This window comes from Carassius auratus, chromosome 38 (assembly GCF_003368295.1).
Source record: "Carassius auratus strain Wakin chromosome 38, ASM336829v1, whole genome shotgun sequence".
Classification (NCBI taxonomy): domain Eukaryota; kingdom Metazoa; phylum Chordata; class Actinopteri; order Cypriniformes; family Cyprinidae; genus Carassius; species Carassius auratus.
The window spans coordinates 20,312,259-20,332,486 of NC_039280.1; the positions used below are offsets into that span (position 1 = coordinate 20,312,259).

Here is a 20,228-nt window from a genome sequence, read left to right on the forward strand (position 1 = left end):
ACTCTTGGTTTATGCCAAAACATTTACATTTATGCACTTAGCAGACATTTTCATCCAAAGTGTCATAAAAAGAGAAGTTCACATTTTTGTTATGAAGTTCAGGCTGTTTCCAGTTTAGTTTTTTTTTTTTTTTTTTCTCCTGCTTTTCATTTTTGGGTTCTTTATGTCAGTATTACAATAGTATTATTCAGTACTCTGCATTTGTGATCTTTGCCATATCATGCCTCATGAGTTGTCTTTTAAAACAGTGACTGAGTATGTGATGAAGTTTGAAAGTTGAAAAAATAAAGAAGAACGAAGTCAAACTCTGCCATTTAATGGACACATAAGAACTCAGCACAAGTCAGTCATAAGCTTGCTTGTATGTGTAGTTTCTTGTCTTCATTCTTCAGCTTTAGTCTTAAAAGAAGCAAAAAAATGAATAAATTAATCAATTAAAAAATACATATTTTGTTGAAAATGTTTAATAGATTTTATGTATAAAAGTAACTTTTCTCTGTATAATCATCATCTGTTGTTACCTTCCCAGCTTCACGGCTCTTGGCTCTCATCTTGTTGACCTGGGACTCGGCGATGTCCGCGCGCTCATGAGACTCCTCCAGCTCATTCTGCACCTTCCTGTACCTGGACAGGTGAGTGTTGGCCTGCTCCTCCTGTTAGGATTACACAAGATATCCAACCCCTTTCAGAGCATTGCACTCATGGCACTGAGTGTATTAAAATAGAAAATGTCAAAAGCTTCACACTCAAGACATTGACATTAGACTTACAGCTTCTTCAGCTTGGCGTTTGTAGGCCTTCACTTTCAGCTGTAGCTTGTCTACCAGATCCTGCAGTCGAGTCACATTCTTCTTGTCTTCCTCAGTCTTTGGGTGTAAAAATTGTTCATGGTCTCGGTTAAACTATGTATATAATCATGAAAGGTATTAAATATTTAATTTGTGTGTAGTTTTACCTGGTAGGTGAGCTCCTTCACTCTCCTTTCATATTTGCGCACTCCTTTCACAGCGTCTGCTCCACGTCTCTGTTCAGCTTCAACTTCAGCCTCCAACTCATGCACCTTCAGTAGAGAGTTATATTATATAGCTGTGCACCCCCAATGTCTGGTTCTTTTGATTCATTATTGTGATCACTCTGAACCATGTCCTGGCCCGCTTGAAGAGGTGAGCTAGAGCAGGGTTCATTTGGGCTCTGGCACGATACGCATGTAGTGTGATCGCTAACTGCACCGGAGGACGGGACAGCTACTAACTGTGTGTGCGCTAATTTCATACTTTATACACAAAAATGTAAACTTGAAAAGTAGCCATTTTTAGTTAATTTGAGTACTGAGTAATTGTGAGTATAGCTGCAAATTGCTCCATCAGTGCCATCTGACTCCATAATCATTTTCTGACATGTACAGCACAATTAAATGAAAATAATTACACTGCATAAGTGATAAATGTATTAGATAGTCTAACAGCCAAAGTGCTTTTCTTCAAAACAAAAGTTGAATTGTAATGACTAAAGCCTGCTGCAGCACAAAATGCTAAAAACAATGTAAGTGCAGGCCAGCGGTGGAGTGGGGAAGGGGTATAATGACACTCTGGCTCGTTAGAAGGCAACCGTTCCTAGTATGAGTACACCCTAAGACTGTATTTAATCTGTAATTTACCCTGGACTCCAGTTTCTGGAGCTGTTTCTTTCCACCCTTCATGGCCAGACTCTCAGCCTCATCCAGACGGTGCTGCAGGTCTTTGACAGTCACCTCCATATTCTTCTTCATCCTCTCCAGGTGAGAACTTGTGTCCTGCTCCTTCTTCAGCTCCTCAGCCATCATGGCAGCCTGAAATATAGGCCAATGAAAATAAGCTTACCAGTACAGATAGATTTAGCTTCCATGAATGTTCTCTTTGTTATCACATGCAGCTAAACATACAAAGTCAAAGAACTGTTTAAATTAGAGTAGCGTAATGCAAAAACTCACATCAGTGATGGCCTTCTTGGCCTTCTCCTCTGCATTTCTGGCCTCCTGGACTGCATCGTCCACCTCACCTTGAACTTGGCCCAGATCAGTCTCAAGCTTCTTCTTGGTGTTAATAAGACTCGTATTCTGCAGGATTTAATGTAGTTTAGTGTATATTTAACTAGTAATTTGTCATGTGATCTGAATTTGCTCTTAGTAATTAATAATCTTTTTGTACTTGTGAGTGCAGCAGTCCCACACGCTCGCTGGCATCCACCAGCTCCTGCTCAGCCACTTTGCGTCCTCTCTCTGTTTGCTCCAGTGCAGCTCTCAGCTCCTCAATCTCTGCTTGCATCAGGCCATTCCTGCGCTCCACCATGGCCACCTGCTCCTTCATGTCCTCCTGTCCTCTGACAGCTTCATCAAGGTGCAGTTGGGCATCCTGTGGAAATGTTCTTTCTTTGTTAGTTGCAGGTCATGCTTCAGTTAATTCATGTGTCATGTTCATATGATCAAACACCTAAACTCTTCATTCTACAGAGAGATACCTTGAGTTGTCCTTGGACGTTCCTGAGCTGTTTCTGGGCCTCAGCAGCCTGGCGGTTGGCATGACTCAACTGGACCTCCATCTCATTCAGATCTCCCTCCATCTTCTTTTTGACTCTCAGGGCATCGTTTCTGCTCCTGACCTCAGAGTCCAGAGTGCTCTGCATGGAATCCAACACTCTTTGGCTGTTCCTCTTGATCTGTTCCATCTCCTCATCCTTCTCAGCCAGCTTCCTGTCGATCTCGCTCTTCACCTGGTTCAGCTCCAGCTGCACACGGAGAATCTTGGACTCTTCATGCTCCAGGGTGCCCTGCAAGGAAAAAGGAAATAATTTACTTACTTTTTAAACTTGTCAAATTGTACTTTATGGCTCCAGAGTATGGCGGTATATTTGTGACTGCGTATGAAGGAAATAATAACATTAATTTAAGCTTTTGAACCACTACATATACAATGTTTTAATATTGTTCAAAGCACTGGTGTGATGTCAGTATTGTAGCAAAGGAATGGCACCTCAGCTTCTTCTAGTGCAGTCTGGATCTCTGCTTTCTCAGACTCCACTGTCTTCTTGGCTTTCTCTAACTCATGAATGCTCTTTCCAGTCTCTCCAAGCTGCTCAGAGAGGTCAGAAATCTCCTCTGAAAGTATTTAAAAATTGATTGTATATCTTTAATTTTTTTAAAGCATATGTTTTTTAAAATCCTTGCTGTAATAATAAAAGTGCCATTTACGTTGCAGATTCTTGTTCTCCCTCTTCAGGGTCTCGAGGTGGTCAAGAGCTTCCTCATAGGAGTTCTTCATTTTGAAAAGCTCAGTGCTGAGAGAACGAGCTTCTTTCTGAGCAGCTTCTAGTTCAGCCTGGCTTTCCTCATACTTCTGTTTCCACTCTGCTAGGACCTGAAGAAGAAATGTAGTCATTATTAATGAGTCAAGTCCATGGTTCACGGGCTAGATCTGAAGATTATTCACACCCTTCTCACCTTGTCAAAGTTTCTCTGCTTCTTGTCAAGGTTGGCAGCCAATGCATTTGCCCTCTCCCCATCAATCATGAGGTCCTCTACTTCACTCTGCAGTCTCTGTTTGGTCTTTTCCAGAGAGGCACACTTGGAGTTCACTGCCTCAATGGATTCTTCAGCATCCTGCAGACGCTGTGCCAGCTTTTTCCTGAAGAAAGTGGTGTTAGATGATGAAACCTTACTAATATTTGTGAAATTAAATGTAGGGTACTGAAGACTTTTTTCTTTGCTGTATTTACTTGGATTCCTCAAGCTCTTCAGTGCGTTGAATGGCATCCGTCTCATATTTGGCTCTCCACTGGGCCACCTCACTGTTGGCTTTAGACATTCCACGCTGGAGTTCAGTTTTGGCCTCCTGCTCCTCCTCGTACTGCTCTCTGAGCAAATCACAGTCATGGCGTGCAGACTGAACCGCGTGGGCCAGAGCATTCTTGGCCTATAGGGTGGCATATTTTGGGATTTTAAACACTCCACCATCTACACAATGGATTGGATATATATATATATATATATATATATATATATATATATATATATATATATAAAACAAATGATTTGATTATCAAAACAAAATAATATTTGCAACCCTACCTTGACTTCTTCCTCAACATGTCTTTTGAGATCTTCAATTTGCTGAGTAAAAGCCTGTTTTCCTCTAGTTAACTGTGAAACAAGAGCTTCTTTCTCTTCCAGCTGACGGCTAAATTCACCTTAGAAACAGGTTACAGATATTAGCATGAAATAGAATAACAGAATCTTTGTTTTAAGATTTTTTTACATGTGTAGCTTACTCTCTTACCATTTTCAGTCTGAAGTCTTGCTCGTTGTGCATTCATGTCGTTCAGCTGGCGACTATTTTCATCACTTTTGGCCTTGATTTCACTTAGCTGGTCTTCAAGAGTGCGGCACATCTTCTCTAAATTACCCTAAAGAGATTAGAGATTATATGAATATGTTTGTAAAGAAGATTTTGTACTTCTTAATGATCATCTAGTGACATTTACCTTTGCTTTAGCCACAGCCTCCATGTTGCTTGACAAATCATCAATCTCCATCTTGTATTCACTCTTCTCCTTCTCCAGCTTCTGCTTGACCCGCTGGAGGTTGTCGATCTGTTCTCCGAGTTCAGCCACACTGTCTGCCTGTTTCTTTCGGAGAGCTGCAGCTGTAGCTTCATGCTGCAAGGTGGACTCTTCCAGATCACGACGCATCTTCTGGAATTCGGCTTCACGCTTCTTGTTCATCTCAATCTGAGCAGCAGTGGCACCACCAGCTTCCTCAAGCCTCTCGCTGATCTCTTCAAGTTCCCTGGAAAGATCAGCTCTCTGCTTCTCTACTTTGGCACGAGCAGATCGCTCTGCCTCAATTTCTTCTTCCAGCTCCTCGATACGGGCCTACATAGATTTAAAAAAAAATCATCTTTATTGATATTTGTAATATGGATTTTTCCAGATATGTGTCTGCTTCACCATTTCACATCAGAAAGATAAGAGTTAGGGTTACCTGAAGTTCTTTGATCTTCTTCTGAAGCTGTGCTCCCAAAGACTGTTCATCCTCAATCTTGCTGAGAAACTGACTTATCTCAAAATCCTTCCTGTTTTTAAAGTGTTGTTTTGTTAAATGTCCCAAATACTAATTTTGTGTAATTGTGTAAAGTTCAAAATCCGATGGCCACTCACTTTTTGATCTTCTCATCTGATTGCTGTTTTTCATTCTCCAGGTCCATTATGGACTCTTGGGCCAGTTTCAGATCACCCTCAAGCTTCCTCTTGACTCTCTCAAGGTCCATACGAAGTTTCTTCTCTTGCTCCAATGAGCCCTCAAGCTATTGTTACAGAAACTGGAACATTACAATCTGGTATAGAGCAATAAATTTGATTTCTTATTGATTCACGGCCTTATTCTTATGTCAAACATCTTACATCGTCCACTTGCTGCTCAAGCTTTGTCTTAGCTTTAGTCAGAGTGTTGACTTTGTCTTCCTCTGCCTGAAGGTCATCAAGAGTCTGCTGGTGTGCCTCTTGGAGGGCTTTCTTCTCTTTGGTCAGCTTGGCGATGCTCTCGTCTTGAGAGGCCATCTCCTCTGTCAGGTTTTTCACCTAAATGGAAACATTGATTACTGGTTTCATTACCAAGAGCCTGAATCACAATCTGCAGTGTATATGAAGAGTTTGGTTCCAAAATGCTATAAATCCATTTTGATTAATTTGAGTAAAAATGTGTTTTGTTTACCAAGAAAGTGGCAAGATGAAAACCACTATTTTCTGTTTCAAACTTTCATAAAGCATCTTTAGTTGATAATAACATTACAAATTTAAATCCAGATTTTGATTTTTAAATATTTATTATATATATGTATTTTTGTGTGTGTTTTAAAATGCAACAAATCCTTTGAATCAATATGTAAGTTATTCACTCAACATTTTAAGCTGATCCACATATAACAGCCTCTGAATTTGATCAATACTAATCTTATACACAGGCACTGGACTAAAAATAGATTCATCAATCATCACTCCCAAATTGAATTCAACAGGTCATCTTGTTTGCTATAAATTAATTACAACAATAAAATAAAATTTCTTCATGAACAAGAATATGAACAGCAATATCACATTAGACCACAGAAATTCCAAAATAACATTTCCCTTACATTCAGCTAAAAAAGTGAATTCATCTTTGCCACGTAACATTCATTTAGGTGACTATTGCTATAAGCTGTATTAACAAAAACATAAATTGCATTAATAGAAAAAGACGTACACTGACAAGCAACGCAATAGTGCATTCATAATCGAATGAGATTCCTCTAATGAACTAGATATTGTGTAGATTGTCTGTGATCTACAGGTCTGTGTAAATGCCACTCCATCTGACAAGATGTGTATGACAATCACATGTGATTTACAGTGCAGCCCTTGTTTGTTGATCACAAAGTAGATGAAGAAAACTAGGATGCCAGGCAGTATTCAGAGCACCGCTATTACTGTCTAGAGTGCATGGAATGGTCCCCAATCTCTGAAGAGACTGGGGATGGTAGCATTTTGGAAAAAAAGGGAGAAAACATGACCTAAGAACTAATTTATGACCTAATAACTACATTTTGCATAATATAAAAAATAATTTTTTCAACACCGACCAGATAAAAAACTGATTTTGGTGGAAACATTTTTTTTTTTTAAATTGCGTTTATTGGGTTTTGGAACCAATATCTTCATATATGCTGTGTGTGTGTATATATATATATAAATAAATACTGACTTTATTCTCTGTTGCATGTTTCTCCTTCTCCACTTTTGCCAAGGTGAGCTCCAGGTCATCTATGTCTTTTTTCAGCTCGGAGCATTCGTCCTCCAGTTTTCTCTTCTTGGCAGTCAGTTCAGCATTGATTTCCTCCTCATCCTCCAGTCTCTCGGTTGTCTCTTTGAGTTTGCCCTCGAGCTGGATCTTGCTTTTGATGAGCCCTTCACATCTCTCCTCAGCATCAGAGAGGTTTTCAGATTCCTGTTCGTTGACATGGATATAGTTAGATATAGGGATATAGGGATGCACAATATATCACTACCATATCGGTATTGGCTGATAAATTGTAATCTTTCTCTTATTGCTATTGAACCGATAAGAGAATTTGACCAATATCTTAGAGCCAATAAATAATGCATTATTTCCTGCAAAGACAGATGTGCACTGTTCACCATGGTTTTTAATTGCTTGAAATATTATATGATTCACTTAGAAAAGGAAAATACAGTGAATTGCAACATGTGCAGGGCAAGTCTATCATATTATAATGAGATCATAAAATAAGGTAACAGAATATTTTTTCATTTAGTGTATTGTTAAGGGAAGAGCACATTCACAATGGATCCACACATGAATAGCACAGTTAAGTTCGCTTGTGAATTTACAGTCTTTTGTGCAATTGTACATTGTAATATTGTGTTTATTTTATGCATATAAATCAGATTTTTCTCTTATAGGATGGGTGTGGTTAAGCTATATAGAGGGTTAATAAAGCACTTCAGTTTGCTGGTGATCATCTTTAGCTCAGCGCACTCAGTTCAAACAGCAGTTTACAACATTAATAACTATGAATGAGATATATATATATGTTTCCATGTTTGATGTTTCCATGTATCCATGTTTGATATATATGATCTCCTTGGTTTCCATGTTTCAGCGCTTTGTTGCAGGAAGAGCCGAGAGTGCATCCGCAACAGAAGTTACACATTCTGATTAGCACATAAATTAGTTAGAGTTCACGTGTGCAGTTGCATCTTTTTGTACATATATAAGTTGTAATATATTTATGTTGCATAAATATCTTAATATATGATGCATTTCCTTGAGTTAAATAAGCTAGCAGCATCTCAGTTTACCGTTTTTCATTCAGCTCTCAAGCTTGGCACACAATAATTGGGAATGTCATAAACAAAATATTATAAAGAGAATATTACCGTAATAAAAAAAATTAGTAAATTACTTGGGTTTATTGGCCGTGTTTCAGCACATTGTTACAGGAAGAGCCAAGAGCGTGTCCACAACACATCTGACTATTCGGGTTGTAGCACGGGTGCATTGCAATATTGTATATAGGCTACTTCTGTTTTAAACCATGAATAGCCTATTTTTTTTTTTTTTCTCACAGGCTGTGAGTCACAGCATGCCAATTATGCGGTGATGCGCTATGAAATTTTTCAGAATCAAATTAATTCTAATATTTATTTAATAATAAAAGTAATCTTTTAGACTTTTTGGTAATGAAGTTCTCAAAAATTCTGTAAAATGTGGATGTAGATTTATTGGCCAACACATCTGTTATCGCCTTTCATATTTAAAGAATAATCGGTATTGGCCAACATATTCATATTGGTGCACCCCTACTTATGTTCAAAGCTGTACGATCCATACTAGGATAAATAAGGGCTGAAATACTCACAGAAGTTACTTGCATTAGAAGATCGTTTTTCTCCTGAACAAGTGACACCATTTTCTCCTCAAGCTCCTTCTTTTTAGCTAATGCCTTTGTTAAATCTTCTTTCATTTTATCAAAGTTCTCCTTCATTGATGCCATTTCTTTTTCACTCTCTGCAGTCTTCAGAAGAGGCTTGATCTTGAAGTACACCTTCATCCATGGCCAATGTTTAACATTCATAAATGAGCGGATGTTGTATTGGATGGAATAAATTGCCTCCCTGTGTAAATTGTAGTCAGTAAATCAGCTTTTATCACACTGTGCTATTAAACAGTTGTGTTGCAAACATTATTGTAATTTGTACCTCCTCTCCATCATTTTGACAAACTCCTTCCTCATGACATATCCTCGGGCCAAAGCCTGAGTCATGGTAACCAGACTTGATAGTTTTTCATCTCTCATCTCCTCAAGAGTACCCAACAGACCAGCTTTAAAGAACACCTACAAGAACATTTGTAATATATTACTGGTATAGTGTTGAAGTATAGAATTGCATTAGAATGACATTTGAGAGAATTCTGTCCTTTCTTTTTTTGATGAAATAGTTTGAGGAGGCCTGACAGTGTCCGGTACACAAAGTGGGATCCATATAGAAATGCTTTGTGTAATCTGGTGTGGAATAACTTGACTGACACAAAGTCTAGATTGAACGCCTGTTAAAAAGCGTCAGGCCTTCCTTCCACATACTGCTGCAGGACAATTGGAAGGACTGAATTCTCTACAATGTCATTGTGTTGTAGCAGAGTAAAAAATGGGTAGGAAAGCGTCTAAATAGTTTTGTCCACATGGTGTTTTTGCTGAACAGCTCACCTTGGTGTGTCCAAATTTGTATTGGGTGTGGTCAACATCAATAGAGCCCAAGAGTTTCTCTGTAGCCTTTTTGTTGTCAATGAAATGTCCCTCAGGGATGACGCTTGCATTTAATACTTTGTATCTAGGGGACATTTAGGGGAAAGTATTATTCTTGTGAAATATGTAAGGAAGTTAAGATTAGGTGATACATCAACTCTAAGTAAGAAGTTGCAAAAAGATGTCTGTACCTCTGCTTGAAGTCACCGTAGTGGATTCTGCTGGGGAAACCCTTCGTGCAGATTCTGATGCCCTCCAGCACACCATTACACCTGAGCTGGTGGATAACCAGGAAGTTCTCCATCAGACCTGAAATGCAAATGTTCTTAAGGTTCCAGACATTTCTTTTTTTTTTTCAAAAATGTGATGTACTTGATCCTTCAAGTATCAAGATTACCTGGAGTCTTGGATTCATTAGGAATCAAGCAGCGCACAAAGTGAGGGTGAGTGCTCCTCAGGTTAGTCATCAGCTTACCCAAGTTCTCCTGTGGAAATATTTGTGATTAATCTAATCTGTAATGTTGAAAAATTCACAAACTTCAATAAGAGAGAGAATCTGTTTACCCTAAAAACTGCAGACACCGTCTGGAAGGAACCACCCTTCTTCTTGCCTCCTTTCTTTCCAGCTGTATCTGATGTACATCAATGACATAATTTTTTTTTTTTTTTTTTGTGTTGCTGTCTATTGTTGAATCTAACTGTTCTCCTGAATAGATATACTTCATAATGTGAAACTACAAAATCTGTGGTCACAAGTTTGTTGTGCTCTGATGATCTCATTCTTGTTTTCTTTTTTGTGTAAGCAGGTACATAATTAAAACACAAAGGAATTGAGGAAATGCAGATGTTTGTACCTTCTGGCACAGCGACATACAGCAAGGCCAGCACTTTGAGTGCTGACTTCTGGTAAAGTTGCACGACAGAGTCGTTCAGTGGATCCTTGTTCTTTTCCAGCCAGCCACTAATGTTGTAGTCCACAGTGCCGGCGTAGTGCACCAGAGAGAAGTGGGCCTCTGCCTTCCCTTTGGCAGGCTTGGGCTTCTGGAAAGCTGCACATTTGCCCAAATGCTGGTCATGCAGCTTGTTTTTGAAGCTTGTGTCTGTAGCCTTTGGGAACATGCACTCCTCTTCGAGGATGGAGAAGATTCCCATTGGCTGTTGAAGAAATATTCACACTCAAGTACAGGCACAGTGAGAATAGTTATTTTTATTTAATGAATATCCTCTTACCTTCTCAATGAGCTCAATGCATGCAGCCAAGTCCATACCAAAGTCAATGAACGCCCATTCAATGCCTTCTTTCTTGTACTCCTCTTGCTCCAGAACAAACATGGTGTGGTTGAAGAACTGTTGCAGTTTCTCATTTGTGAAGTTGATGCAAAGCTGCTCCAAGCTGTTATACTGATAATTCAACAGATGCAGTTATTGCAACTGACTGTTGTCTTTTATGTCTTGATTCTTTTAGAGACATTAATGACTGACACTCACATCAAAGATCTCAAATCCAGCGATGTCCAGCACACCGATGTAGTACTCTCTAGGATTCGTCGTGTTCAACATCTCATTGATACGGACGACCATCCACAAGAACATTTTCTCATAGACAGACTTGCAGAGTGCAGAGACTGCATTGTTCACCTGAGAAATTCAAAGGTCAGTGTCGATTATATTAGTACCCTTACTTCTCACGATGACTATGTCTGAGACATTTCTCACTGTATCCACAAGTTAAATGTGTCGATGAAGTCTTCACCTGTGGTACTGTCTGGCCTTTGGTCACCATCTCATTCCCGACCTTCACTCTGGGGTAACACAGAGCTTTCAGCATGTCAGCGGAGTTGATGCCCATGAGGTAGGCGATTTTATCAGCCGCTAAGGAAGCAGATTTCTATGCATTATTGTTGCTAATTAAGTGAATGTTTATATGTTCAGTTGTGCTATAATTTGATCTTACCCTCATTGCCGTCAGGTTCGGCCTGCTCCTCTCTCTGCTTCTGTTTGAACTTCATGGCCCCATGATGCATCACAGCACCTGTCAGCTTGTAGATGCTTATCTTCTCATCAGCAGTGAAGCCAAGAATGTCAATGGCAGTCTGTTTTTACAAAGACCAAATAAATCATATTGTTTATTGGTGTATTTTATACTGTCATGCAGTATTCAGTTCAAGCTGGTGTTTTTCTGATGTTTGCTCAGAAATTTTGCATAAAATCTAAAAATACTACTAATAATAATATTATTTCAGCTGTCCACATACATCTGTGGCAATGAACTCCTCCACATCATCGATGCTCTTGACAGTGATTTCACCCTGGCTGATCATTGGATAGTCGTAAGGGTTGGTGGTGATGAGCAGGGCCTCTGTAAAGAATTGAAGTGCAGTATGTTGCCAGTGCTCTCAAACATAGAAATAAGTGGAAACACAATCCTGTAGATTTCTCACCGAGCAGCTCTGGCTTGTGTCCAGTCATGAGCTGGTAGAAGATGTGATAACTCCTTTCAGCCGACAGCTGGAATGTTACCCTTGACTTTTCTAGCAGATCTTTCCAAGAAAAAAATGGGGAAAAAATACGTTGTGTTCAATTGATTAACCCACATCTTGTACTCCAAATAAAATGTTTGGCTGAAAGCTGTGTTGACTTACAAGTTTCAATATCTGCTTTTGCCAGTTTACCAGTGCCCGAAAAGTGAATCCTGATAAATTTACCCTAGATTGAAATCGTTGATAAAAGCTCAGCTGTTGATGATTGAAAATGTATGATGTTATAAATGATGATTCATAGGTGCAACTTACAAAACGAGAGGAGTTGTCATTCCTTATAGTCTTGGCGTTACCATAAGCCTCCAGCAGAGGGTTGGCTGCAATGATCTGGTCCTCCAGAGATCCCTAGATGTAATTGTAGCACAGTGGAGAGTAAGGAGGTGAATCAAAAACACGTCATGTCATGCATAACATTGTCTAGAACAGATATTCACTAACCTGCATTTTTCCAGGGCCAGAGTCTGTCTTCTTTGGACCAGCCATCGCAACAGTTGCAAAGTACTGAATGACACGTTTTGTGTTCACAGTCTTTCCTGCACCAGATTCTCCACTGGAGATTTATATGAGATCATCATTTAGTCCTAGATCTTTTACTGATTTACAATTAAAAATTGAAAAGCTTCAGGTTGTGTCAGCAGAAGAATATTTACTCACGTAATCAGGACAGACTGGTTCTCACGATCTGAAATTAAACCATAAAATATTACCGTTTTTATAAGTCGCTTTGGTACATTTCTCGAATCATTCTTGAGATTTGCAAAACAGTAAGTGCATTTCTCAAAACAACTCGTACAAAGAGAAAAACACCATGGATTACCTGCAAAAGCCAATCTCTTGCTCAAAATCCTTAGTTCGTCTCTCAGAAATAAATATCTGTGTCAATGAACATGTTAGTGCCATCAGAAGTCCTTGTGTCATAGTTTACGGATGAGACAGATTGCTTAGTCATGATGTCAATATAACAGTGTACTCTGGAGGGATGTTCTGATGTAAACTATGGCAACATTTTGGCTGACAGTTACTGTATTGAACAGTATGCCATATGCTTCTGTATGCCATATAATCATTACAAAAGTACACATTTACACATGACTGTATGTGGGATATTGACTGAAAGAGACTGGATTGAATTCCCAGTAACACTTTTACTAGTGGTCTGACCAAAAAATAATAATAATAATGAAAAAATATTTTACAGTGCCATTATGATATAGAAAAGGAAAAAGAAATATGGGCACAAAGATGAAAATAAGTCAATTTTCAGAATTTGTAACTCTGTTGTCCTCTGTCTATACAGTATAAGCTTTCCAACTGAAGAGAGATGAACCTTTGAGCTATTTCAGACAAATGGTTTATCGTTGGTTTATCATCTACATTCTCTTCATTAGTCAAGATTCATATGCACAATTCATGCCAAATTGACAAAGAGTCTAATAATAATGTGTAAAAAAATAAATAAAAAGTGTGCTTGGCAGTTTATGACAACTAGATTAACCATTTTGCATTTAATGGCTTATACGATGAACTAAAGACTAGATGTTTTGAGGGGTAAGACTTTTGCACAGAAAACTATATAATACTTTTTGAGCAACATGACATTAGCAACTGATAATGTAGGAAACCGCAGATAAATGTGTGTAATCAATTGCATGAATGTACAAAAGCAATCGCAACTTGTTCAAACGTACAAGAAACTGGTTTTATGATGTGTATAAATGACTAGATGATGTGGAGTTTGTACAAGTAGTTTTGAGAATTTCATTTCTGATTTGAGAAATGCGCCAAAGTGACTGAGAAAAACTGTAAAAGGATATATAAAATAGGTAGCACTCTGTAGTAACTTGAAGCTATAAAGTGTTTGTGAAGGAAGCCCCCCCCCCTCTTTTTTTATTTTTTTATGTTTACGTTTACATTTTTAGATTAATAGGCTATATCCTAAAGTTAAGATTTCAATTATTTATTCATATAAGTACATATAGAAGATACAAGATACATATTATTGTTTATGGAGCATTGAGTTAATTTAGCTTTCTATAAACTCATCAAAACAGCAATTTATAGACAATAAATAATACACTAATAATTCACATTAGTTATTATAAAGTGTATTTTTTTCATTGTATTTTTAACTGTCATTTGTTGAGACTGCTGCAATCCACTCACCAGTGAGCATGAACTGGTAGGCGTTGTCAGAGATGGAGAAGATGTGAGGTGGGGCTTCAATCCTCTTTTTGCCTCTGTATCCAGCCACAACAACTGCGTCGTACACTGGGAGCCATTTGTATGGATTGACAGTGGCACAGAACAAGCCTGAGTAGGTCTGAAATGGAGATCGTCCAGTTTTACAATGTTGTTGCCCTATTCCAGGAATAAATTATGATTAACTTACATAGATCATCCATGCTGCATAACGCTCTTTGAGGTTAAACAGCACAGAAGGCTCATTGAGGTGGGTCATCATGGCCATGTCCTCCATTTTGTCAAACTTGGGAGGATTCATTGGGAAGATTTCATCTTCTTTTACTGTGACAGTCTGTAATGAACATTGTTTAGACTTTTTGTACACACATTTCTACACTATTAAAGTGATAAACTTTAACCTCTGAACACTCAAGCACAGTCACATGAAATAGTTTTTGTTTGTTAAATCTATGATACTTACTTTCCCACAGTGAGTTTTGACAGTAGCTTTGCCACCCTCTATACTAATAAGAGTACTTTTCAAGTACATCTCTGCAGCATCTGTCACGAAGAATGCTGTTTTGGCATCGAAGGGGATGGTCTGAGCCTCGAGTCGCTCTCTTTCTGGCTTCCGGAGGTAAATGGCCGCCGGGCCGAAACACTCCATTTCACCATCTCCCATGACTGTACTTCACTGTAGAGTACAACTGACATCACCATGATGATAAACTTCATTAGATTCACTTTTTGATTGTCATTGTCTAACTTTTAACTCTAACTCTCCTAATACATTTCAATCAGTGAAACATCCAAACATATAATATTGTCACCATCAGTTGGGAAGTTCTTTACCTTGAGTATTATGCGCAGATAGAAATCGAAGCCGTCCAGTTATGGATTCTGAAAAATACAATTTATAGATGACTATATACTAAATACTGATAGATAGATAGATAGATAGATAGATAGATAGATAGATAGATAGATAGATAGATAGATAGATAGATAGATAGATAGATAGATAGTGACTCACCAGTTTTGATGGGCAACTGTGCTGCAATCAGAGGTTGTCATTTATATAGTATCTTTACTGAAGACTCAGCTGAACTGTCCAGCTGGATTTGGTAATGTTATTCTACATGGTTTATGATGATGCATCTCAGTCCTGATGGAAAATAGCAACATGTTGTCATTTAATTGTTTTGTTGGTTTGCTGGAGCATGTGATATTTTACTTATTATCGTGTTTTAGATCAAATCAACAGCCTTTCTATACTTAAATTCATGGTGTTTATATGTTTACATTTTAAAGAAATAACATATTAATCATAGACATTTGGATAATACACTTATATGGTATATAAGTTTAACAGTTAAGGTTTTTCTTATGTTGTGTATCTTCTTTTTAATGTAGTCTTTCTTGCTGAGTGCTTGTTTACAATGTTTAATTTTAATTTTTTTATTAATGTCACTGAGCTCTTATTTCAATGTTGTATCTTATTTCAATCTTGGCAAAGAGGAGGAACTTGGTTCAGATGTGAAGAAGCAGTCAGCTGTCACCACTATATGCTTTTAGAGGTGAAAGCAAGACTAACCTATGACTAAAAGTTTTTACTTTTGATTAAAGGTAATATACAACCTATGTTTCAGGCAACTATCATATAAATAACTATTTGTTTTTGGATATTTAGCATCCATATTATTTCGTCTTTAATTACCAAAGATGGACTGTGACAGTCCTTGCAAATGAAAAAAAATTATATATACATATATCTGGCAGACGTCTTTGGGCAATTAAACCTGTGATCACTGCACATACGAATCTTATTTCATGGCCATAAATGACTCTCAAAGTTATAAACAGCATGTTCATATATGGACAAATCATAAATATAACACAGTGAGCTCATGATTATATTATTAAGTTTAGGTTACACATCCAGGCCACATTGAAGACTTATTTGACCTATCATGACATTATTACTGTAAGATTTCTCAGTAAGTACTCTGTTTTTTTTTTTGTTTTTTTTTTTGTTTTTTTTGTTTTTTTCAATTTACTGTACTTTTGAAATAAATAAATAGATAAAAAGTAATAAACTGTTGACTTGCTCTAGATTTAGCTGATTTATATGTTACAGTTTTTCTCAGTCACTTTGGTGCATTTCTCAAATCAGAAATGAAATTCTCAAAACTACTTGTACAAACTCCACATCATCTAGTCATTTATACACATCATAAAACCAGTTTCTTGTACATTTGAACAAGTTGCGATTGCTTTTGTACATTCATGCAATTGATTACACACATTTATCTGCGGTTTCCTACATTATCAGTTGCTAATGTCATGTTGCTCAAAAAGTATTATATAGTTTTCTGTGCAAAAGTCTTAACCCTCAAAACATCTAGTCTTTAGTTCATCGTATAAGCCATTAAATGCAAAATGTTTAATCTAGTTTTCATAAACTGCCAAGCACACTTTTTATTAATTTTTTTACAAATTATTATTAGACTCTTTGTCAATTTGGCATGAATTGTGCAAGTGAATCTTGACTAATGAAGAGAATGTAGATGATAAACCAACGATAAACCATTTCTCTGAAATAGCTCAAAGGTTCATCTCTCTTCAGTTGGAAAGCTTATACTGTATAGACAGAGGACAACAGAGTTACAAATTCTGAAAATTGACTTATTTTATCTTTGTGCCCATATTTCTTTTTCCTTTTCTTTATCACAATGACACTGTAAAGGTTTTTTTTTTTTTTTTTTTTTGGCCAGACCACTAGTAACAGTAACTGGGAATTCAATCCAGTCTCTTTCAGTCAATATCCCACATACAGTCATGTGTAAATGTGTTCTTTTCAAATGATTATATGGCATACAGAAGCATATGGCATACTGTTCAATACAGTAACTGTCAGCCAAAATGTTGCCATAGTTTACATAATCACAATCACCTTTATTTATATAGTGCTTTAAACAAAATACATTGCGTCAAAGCACTGAACAACATTCATTTGGAAAACAGTGTCTCAATAATGCAAAATGATAGTTAAAGGCAGTTCATCATTGAATTCAGTGATGTCATCTCTGTTCAGTTGAAATAGTGTCTGTTTTTATTTGCAATCAAGTCAATGATATCGTTGTAGATGAAGTGACCCCAACTAAGCAAGCCAGAGGCGACAGCGGCAAGGAACCGAAACTCCATCGGTGACAGGATGGAGAAAAAAACCTTGGGAGAAACCAGGCTCAGTTGGGGGTCAGTTCTCCTCTGACCAGACGAAACCAATAGTTCAATTCCAGACTGCAGCAAAGTCAGATTGTGCAGAAGAATCATCTGTTTCCTGTGGTCTTGTCCTGGTGCTCCTCTGAGACAAGGTCTTTACAGGGGATCTGTATCTGGGGCTCTAGTTGTCCTGGTCTCCGCTGTCTTTCAGGGCAGTAGAGGTCCTTTCTAGGTGCTGATCCACCATCTGGTCTGGATACATACTGGATCCGGGTGACTGCAGTGACCCTCTGATCTGGACACAGACTGGATCTCGTGGCTACGGTGACCTCGGAACAAGAGAGAAACAGAAAAATATTAGCGTAGATGCCATTCTTCTAATGATGTAGAAAGTACGGTGTTATGTGAAGTGTTTCCGGTTCCGGTTTACCTAATTGCCTAAAAATCCTTTAACGGATTTGGATATTAAAAGCATATTAGTATGTTATGTGTATGCCAGGTTAAAGAGATGGGTGTTTAATCTAGATTTAAACTGCAAGAGTGTGTCTGCCTCCCGAACAATGTTAGGTAGGTTATTCCAGAGTTTAGGAGCCAAATAGGAAAAGGATCTGCCGCCCGCATTTGATTTTGATATTCTAGGTATTATCAAATTGCCTGAGTTTTGAGAACGTAGCAGACGTAGAGGAGTATAATGTAAAAGGAGCTCATTCAAATACTGAGGTGCTAAACCATTCAGGGCTTTATAAGTAATAAGCAATATTTTAAAATCTATACGATGTTTGATAGGGAGCCAGTGCAGTGTGGACAGGACCGGGCTAATATGGTCATACTTCCTGGTTCTAGTAAGAACTCTTGCTGCTGCATTTTGGACTAGCTGTAGTTTGTTTACCAAGCGTGCAGAACAACCACCCAATAGAGCATTACAATAGTCTAACCTTGAAGTCATAAATGCATGGATTAACATTTCTGCATTTGACATTGAGAGCATAGGCCGTAATTTAGATATATTTTTGAGATGGAAAAATGCAGTTTTACAAATGCTAGAAACGTGGCTTTCTAAGGAAAGATTGCGATCAAGTAGCACACCTAGGTTCCTAACTGATGACGAAGAATTGACAGAGCAACCATCAAGTCTTAGACAGTGTTCTAGGTTATTACAAGCAGAGTTTTTAGGCCCTATGATTAACACCTCTGTTTTTTCTGAATTTAGCAGTAAGAAATTACTCGTCATCCAATTTTTTATATCGACTATGCATTCCATTAGTTTTTCAAATTGGTGTGTTTCACCAGGCTGCGAGGAAATATAGAGCTGCGTATCGTCAGCATAACAGTGAAAGCTAACACCATGTTTCCTGATGATATCTCCCAAGGGTAACATATAAATCGTGAAGAGTAGCGGCCCTAGTACTGAGCCTTGAGGTACTCCATACTGCACTTGTGATCGATATGATACATCTTCATTCACTGCTACGAAATGATGGCGGTCATATAAGTACAATTTAAACCATGCTAATGCACTTCCACTGATGCCAACAAAGTGTTCAAGTCTATGCAAAAGAATGTTGTGGTCAATTGTGTCAAACGCATCACTAAGATCCAATAAAACTAATAGAGAGATACACCCACGATCAGATGATAAGAGCAGATCATTTGTAACTCTAAGGAGAGCAGTCTCAGTACTATGATACGGTCTAAATCCTGACTGGAAATCCACACATATACCATTATTCTCTAAGAAGGAATATAATTGTGAGGATACCACCTTTTCTAGTATCTTGGACAGAAAAGGGAGATTCGAGATTGGTCTATAATTAACAAGTTCTCTGGGGTCAAGTTGTGGCTTTTTTATAAGAGGCTTAATAACAGCCAGTTTGAAGGTTTTGGGGACATATCCTAATGACAATGAGGAATTAATAATAGTCAGAAGAGGACCTATGACTTCTGGAAGCACCTCTTTTAAGAGCTTAGATGGTATAGGGTCTAACATACATGTTGTTGGTTTAGATGATTTAACAAGTTTATATAATTCTTCCTCTCCTATAGTAGAGAATGAGTGGAACTGTTCCTCAGGGGGTCTATAGTGCACTGTCTGATGTGATACTGTAGCTGACGGCTGAATGGTTGCAATTTTATCTCTAATAGTATCAATTTTAGAAGTAAAGTAGTTCATAAAGTCATTACTGTTGTGGTGTTGGGAAATGTCAACACTTGTTGAGGCTTTATTTTTCGTTAATTTAGCCACTGTATTGAATAAATACCTGGGGTTATGTTTGTTTTCTTCTAAAAGAGAAGAAAAGTAATCAGATCTAGCAGTTTTTAATGCTTTTCTATAGGATATGCTACTTTCCCGCCAAGCAATACGAAATACCTCTAGTTTTGTTTTCCTCCAGCTGCGCTCCATTTTTCGGACTGCTCTCTTTAGGGTGCGAGTATGCTCATTATACCATGGTGTCAAACTGTTTTCCTTAACCTTTCTTAAGCGTAAAGGAGCAACTGTATTTAAAGTGCTAGAAAAGAGAGAGTCCATAGTTTCTGTTACATCATCAAGTTGTTCTGAGGTTTTGGATATGCTAAGGAATTCGGATACATCAGGGAGATAACTTAAAAAGCAGTCTTTTGTGGTAGAAGTGATGGTTCTTCGATACTTGTAACAAGAAGTAGAATTTACAATTTTGGCTATATGAAGTTTACACAGAACTAAATAATGATCTGAGATATCATCACTTGGCTGAATAATTTCAACACTATCAACATCAATTCCATGTGACAGTATTAAATCTAGAGTATGATTTCGACAATGAGTAGGTCCTGAAATATGTTGTCTAACACCAATAGAGTTCAGAATGTCTATAAATGCTGATCCCAATGCATCTTTTTCATTATCGACATGGATATTAAAATCACCAACTATTAAGACTTTATCTGCAGCCAGAACTAACTCGGATGTAAA

General features: G+C 37.8%; 1 protein-coding gene across 1 annotated transcript; it reads right to left on the minus strand.

The window, feature by feature from the left end:
- Positions 1-300: 300 nt before the first annotated feature.
- On the minus strand, positions 301-15,107 carry LOC113057331 (myosin heavy chain, fast skeletal muscle-like). The gene is made up of 41 exons (XM_026224684.1): positions 15,090-15,107; positions 14,909-14,956; positions 14,538-14,750; positions 14,265-14,408; positions 14,039-14,195; positions 12,530-12,557; positions 12,314-12,425; positions 12,128-12,220; positions 11,978-12,041; positions 11,777-11,875; positions 11,591-11,694; positions 11,290-11,428; positions 11,089-11,207; positions 10,824-10,973; positions 10,566-10,736; positions 10,190-10,490; positions 9,900-9,967; positions 9,733-9,820; positions 9,527-9,644; positions 9,297-9,420; positions 8,791-8,927; positions 8,451-8,706; positions 6,773-7,015; positions 5,434-5,610; positions 5,191-5,336; positions 5,015-5,105; positions 4,516-4,905; positions 4,311-4,437; positions 4,103-4,221; positions 3,751-3,947; positions 3,476-3,659; positions 3,227-3,392; positions 3,009-3,133; positions 2,497-2,805; positions 2,187-2,390; positions 1,970-2,095; positions 1,658-1,828; positions 956-1,060; positions 771-866; positions 522-653; positions 301-399 (listed from the first exon to the last, which is right to left on the minus strand). The coding sequence occupies exons 3-41, from the start codon at positions 14,736-14,738 to the stop codon at positions 382-384; spliced, it is 5,799 nt and encodes a 1,932-aa protein (XP_026080469.1). The 5' UTR covers positions 14,739-14,750; positions 14,909-14,956; positions 15,090-15,107; the 3' UTR covers positions 301-381.
- Positions 15,108-20,228: the final 5,121 nt, after the last annotated feature.

Bases quoted from the DNA above. Each gene is read 5' to 3' on its own strand.
- LOC113057331 (XM_026224684.1), bottom strand. From the start codon at position 14,738: ATGGGAGATGGTGAAATGGAGTGTTTCGGCCCGGCGGCCATTTACCTC. The intron at 14,196-14,264 runs GTAAGTTAATCA...TCTCCATTTCAG, and splicing joins ATGCAGCATGGATGATCTAT to ACCTACTCAGGCTTGTTCTG. The intron at 9,645-9,732 runs GTAATCTTGATA...TTTGCATTTCAG, and splicing joins TAATGAATCCAAGACTCCAG to GTCTGATGGAGAACTTCCTG.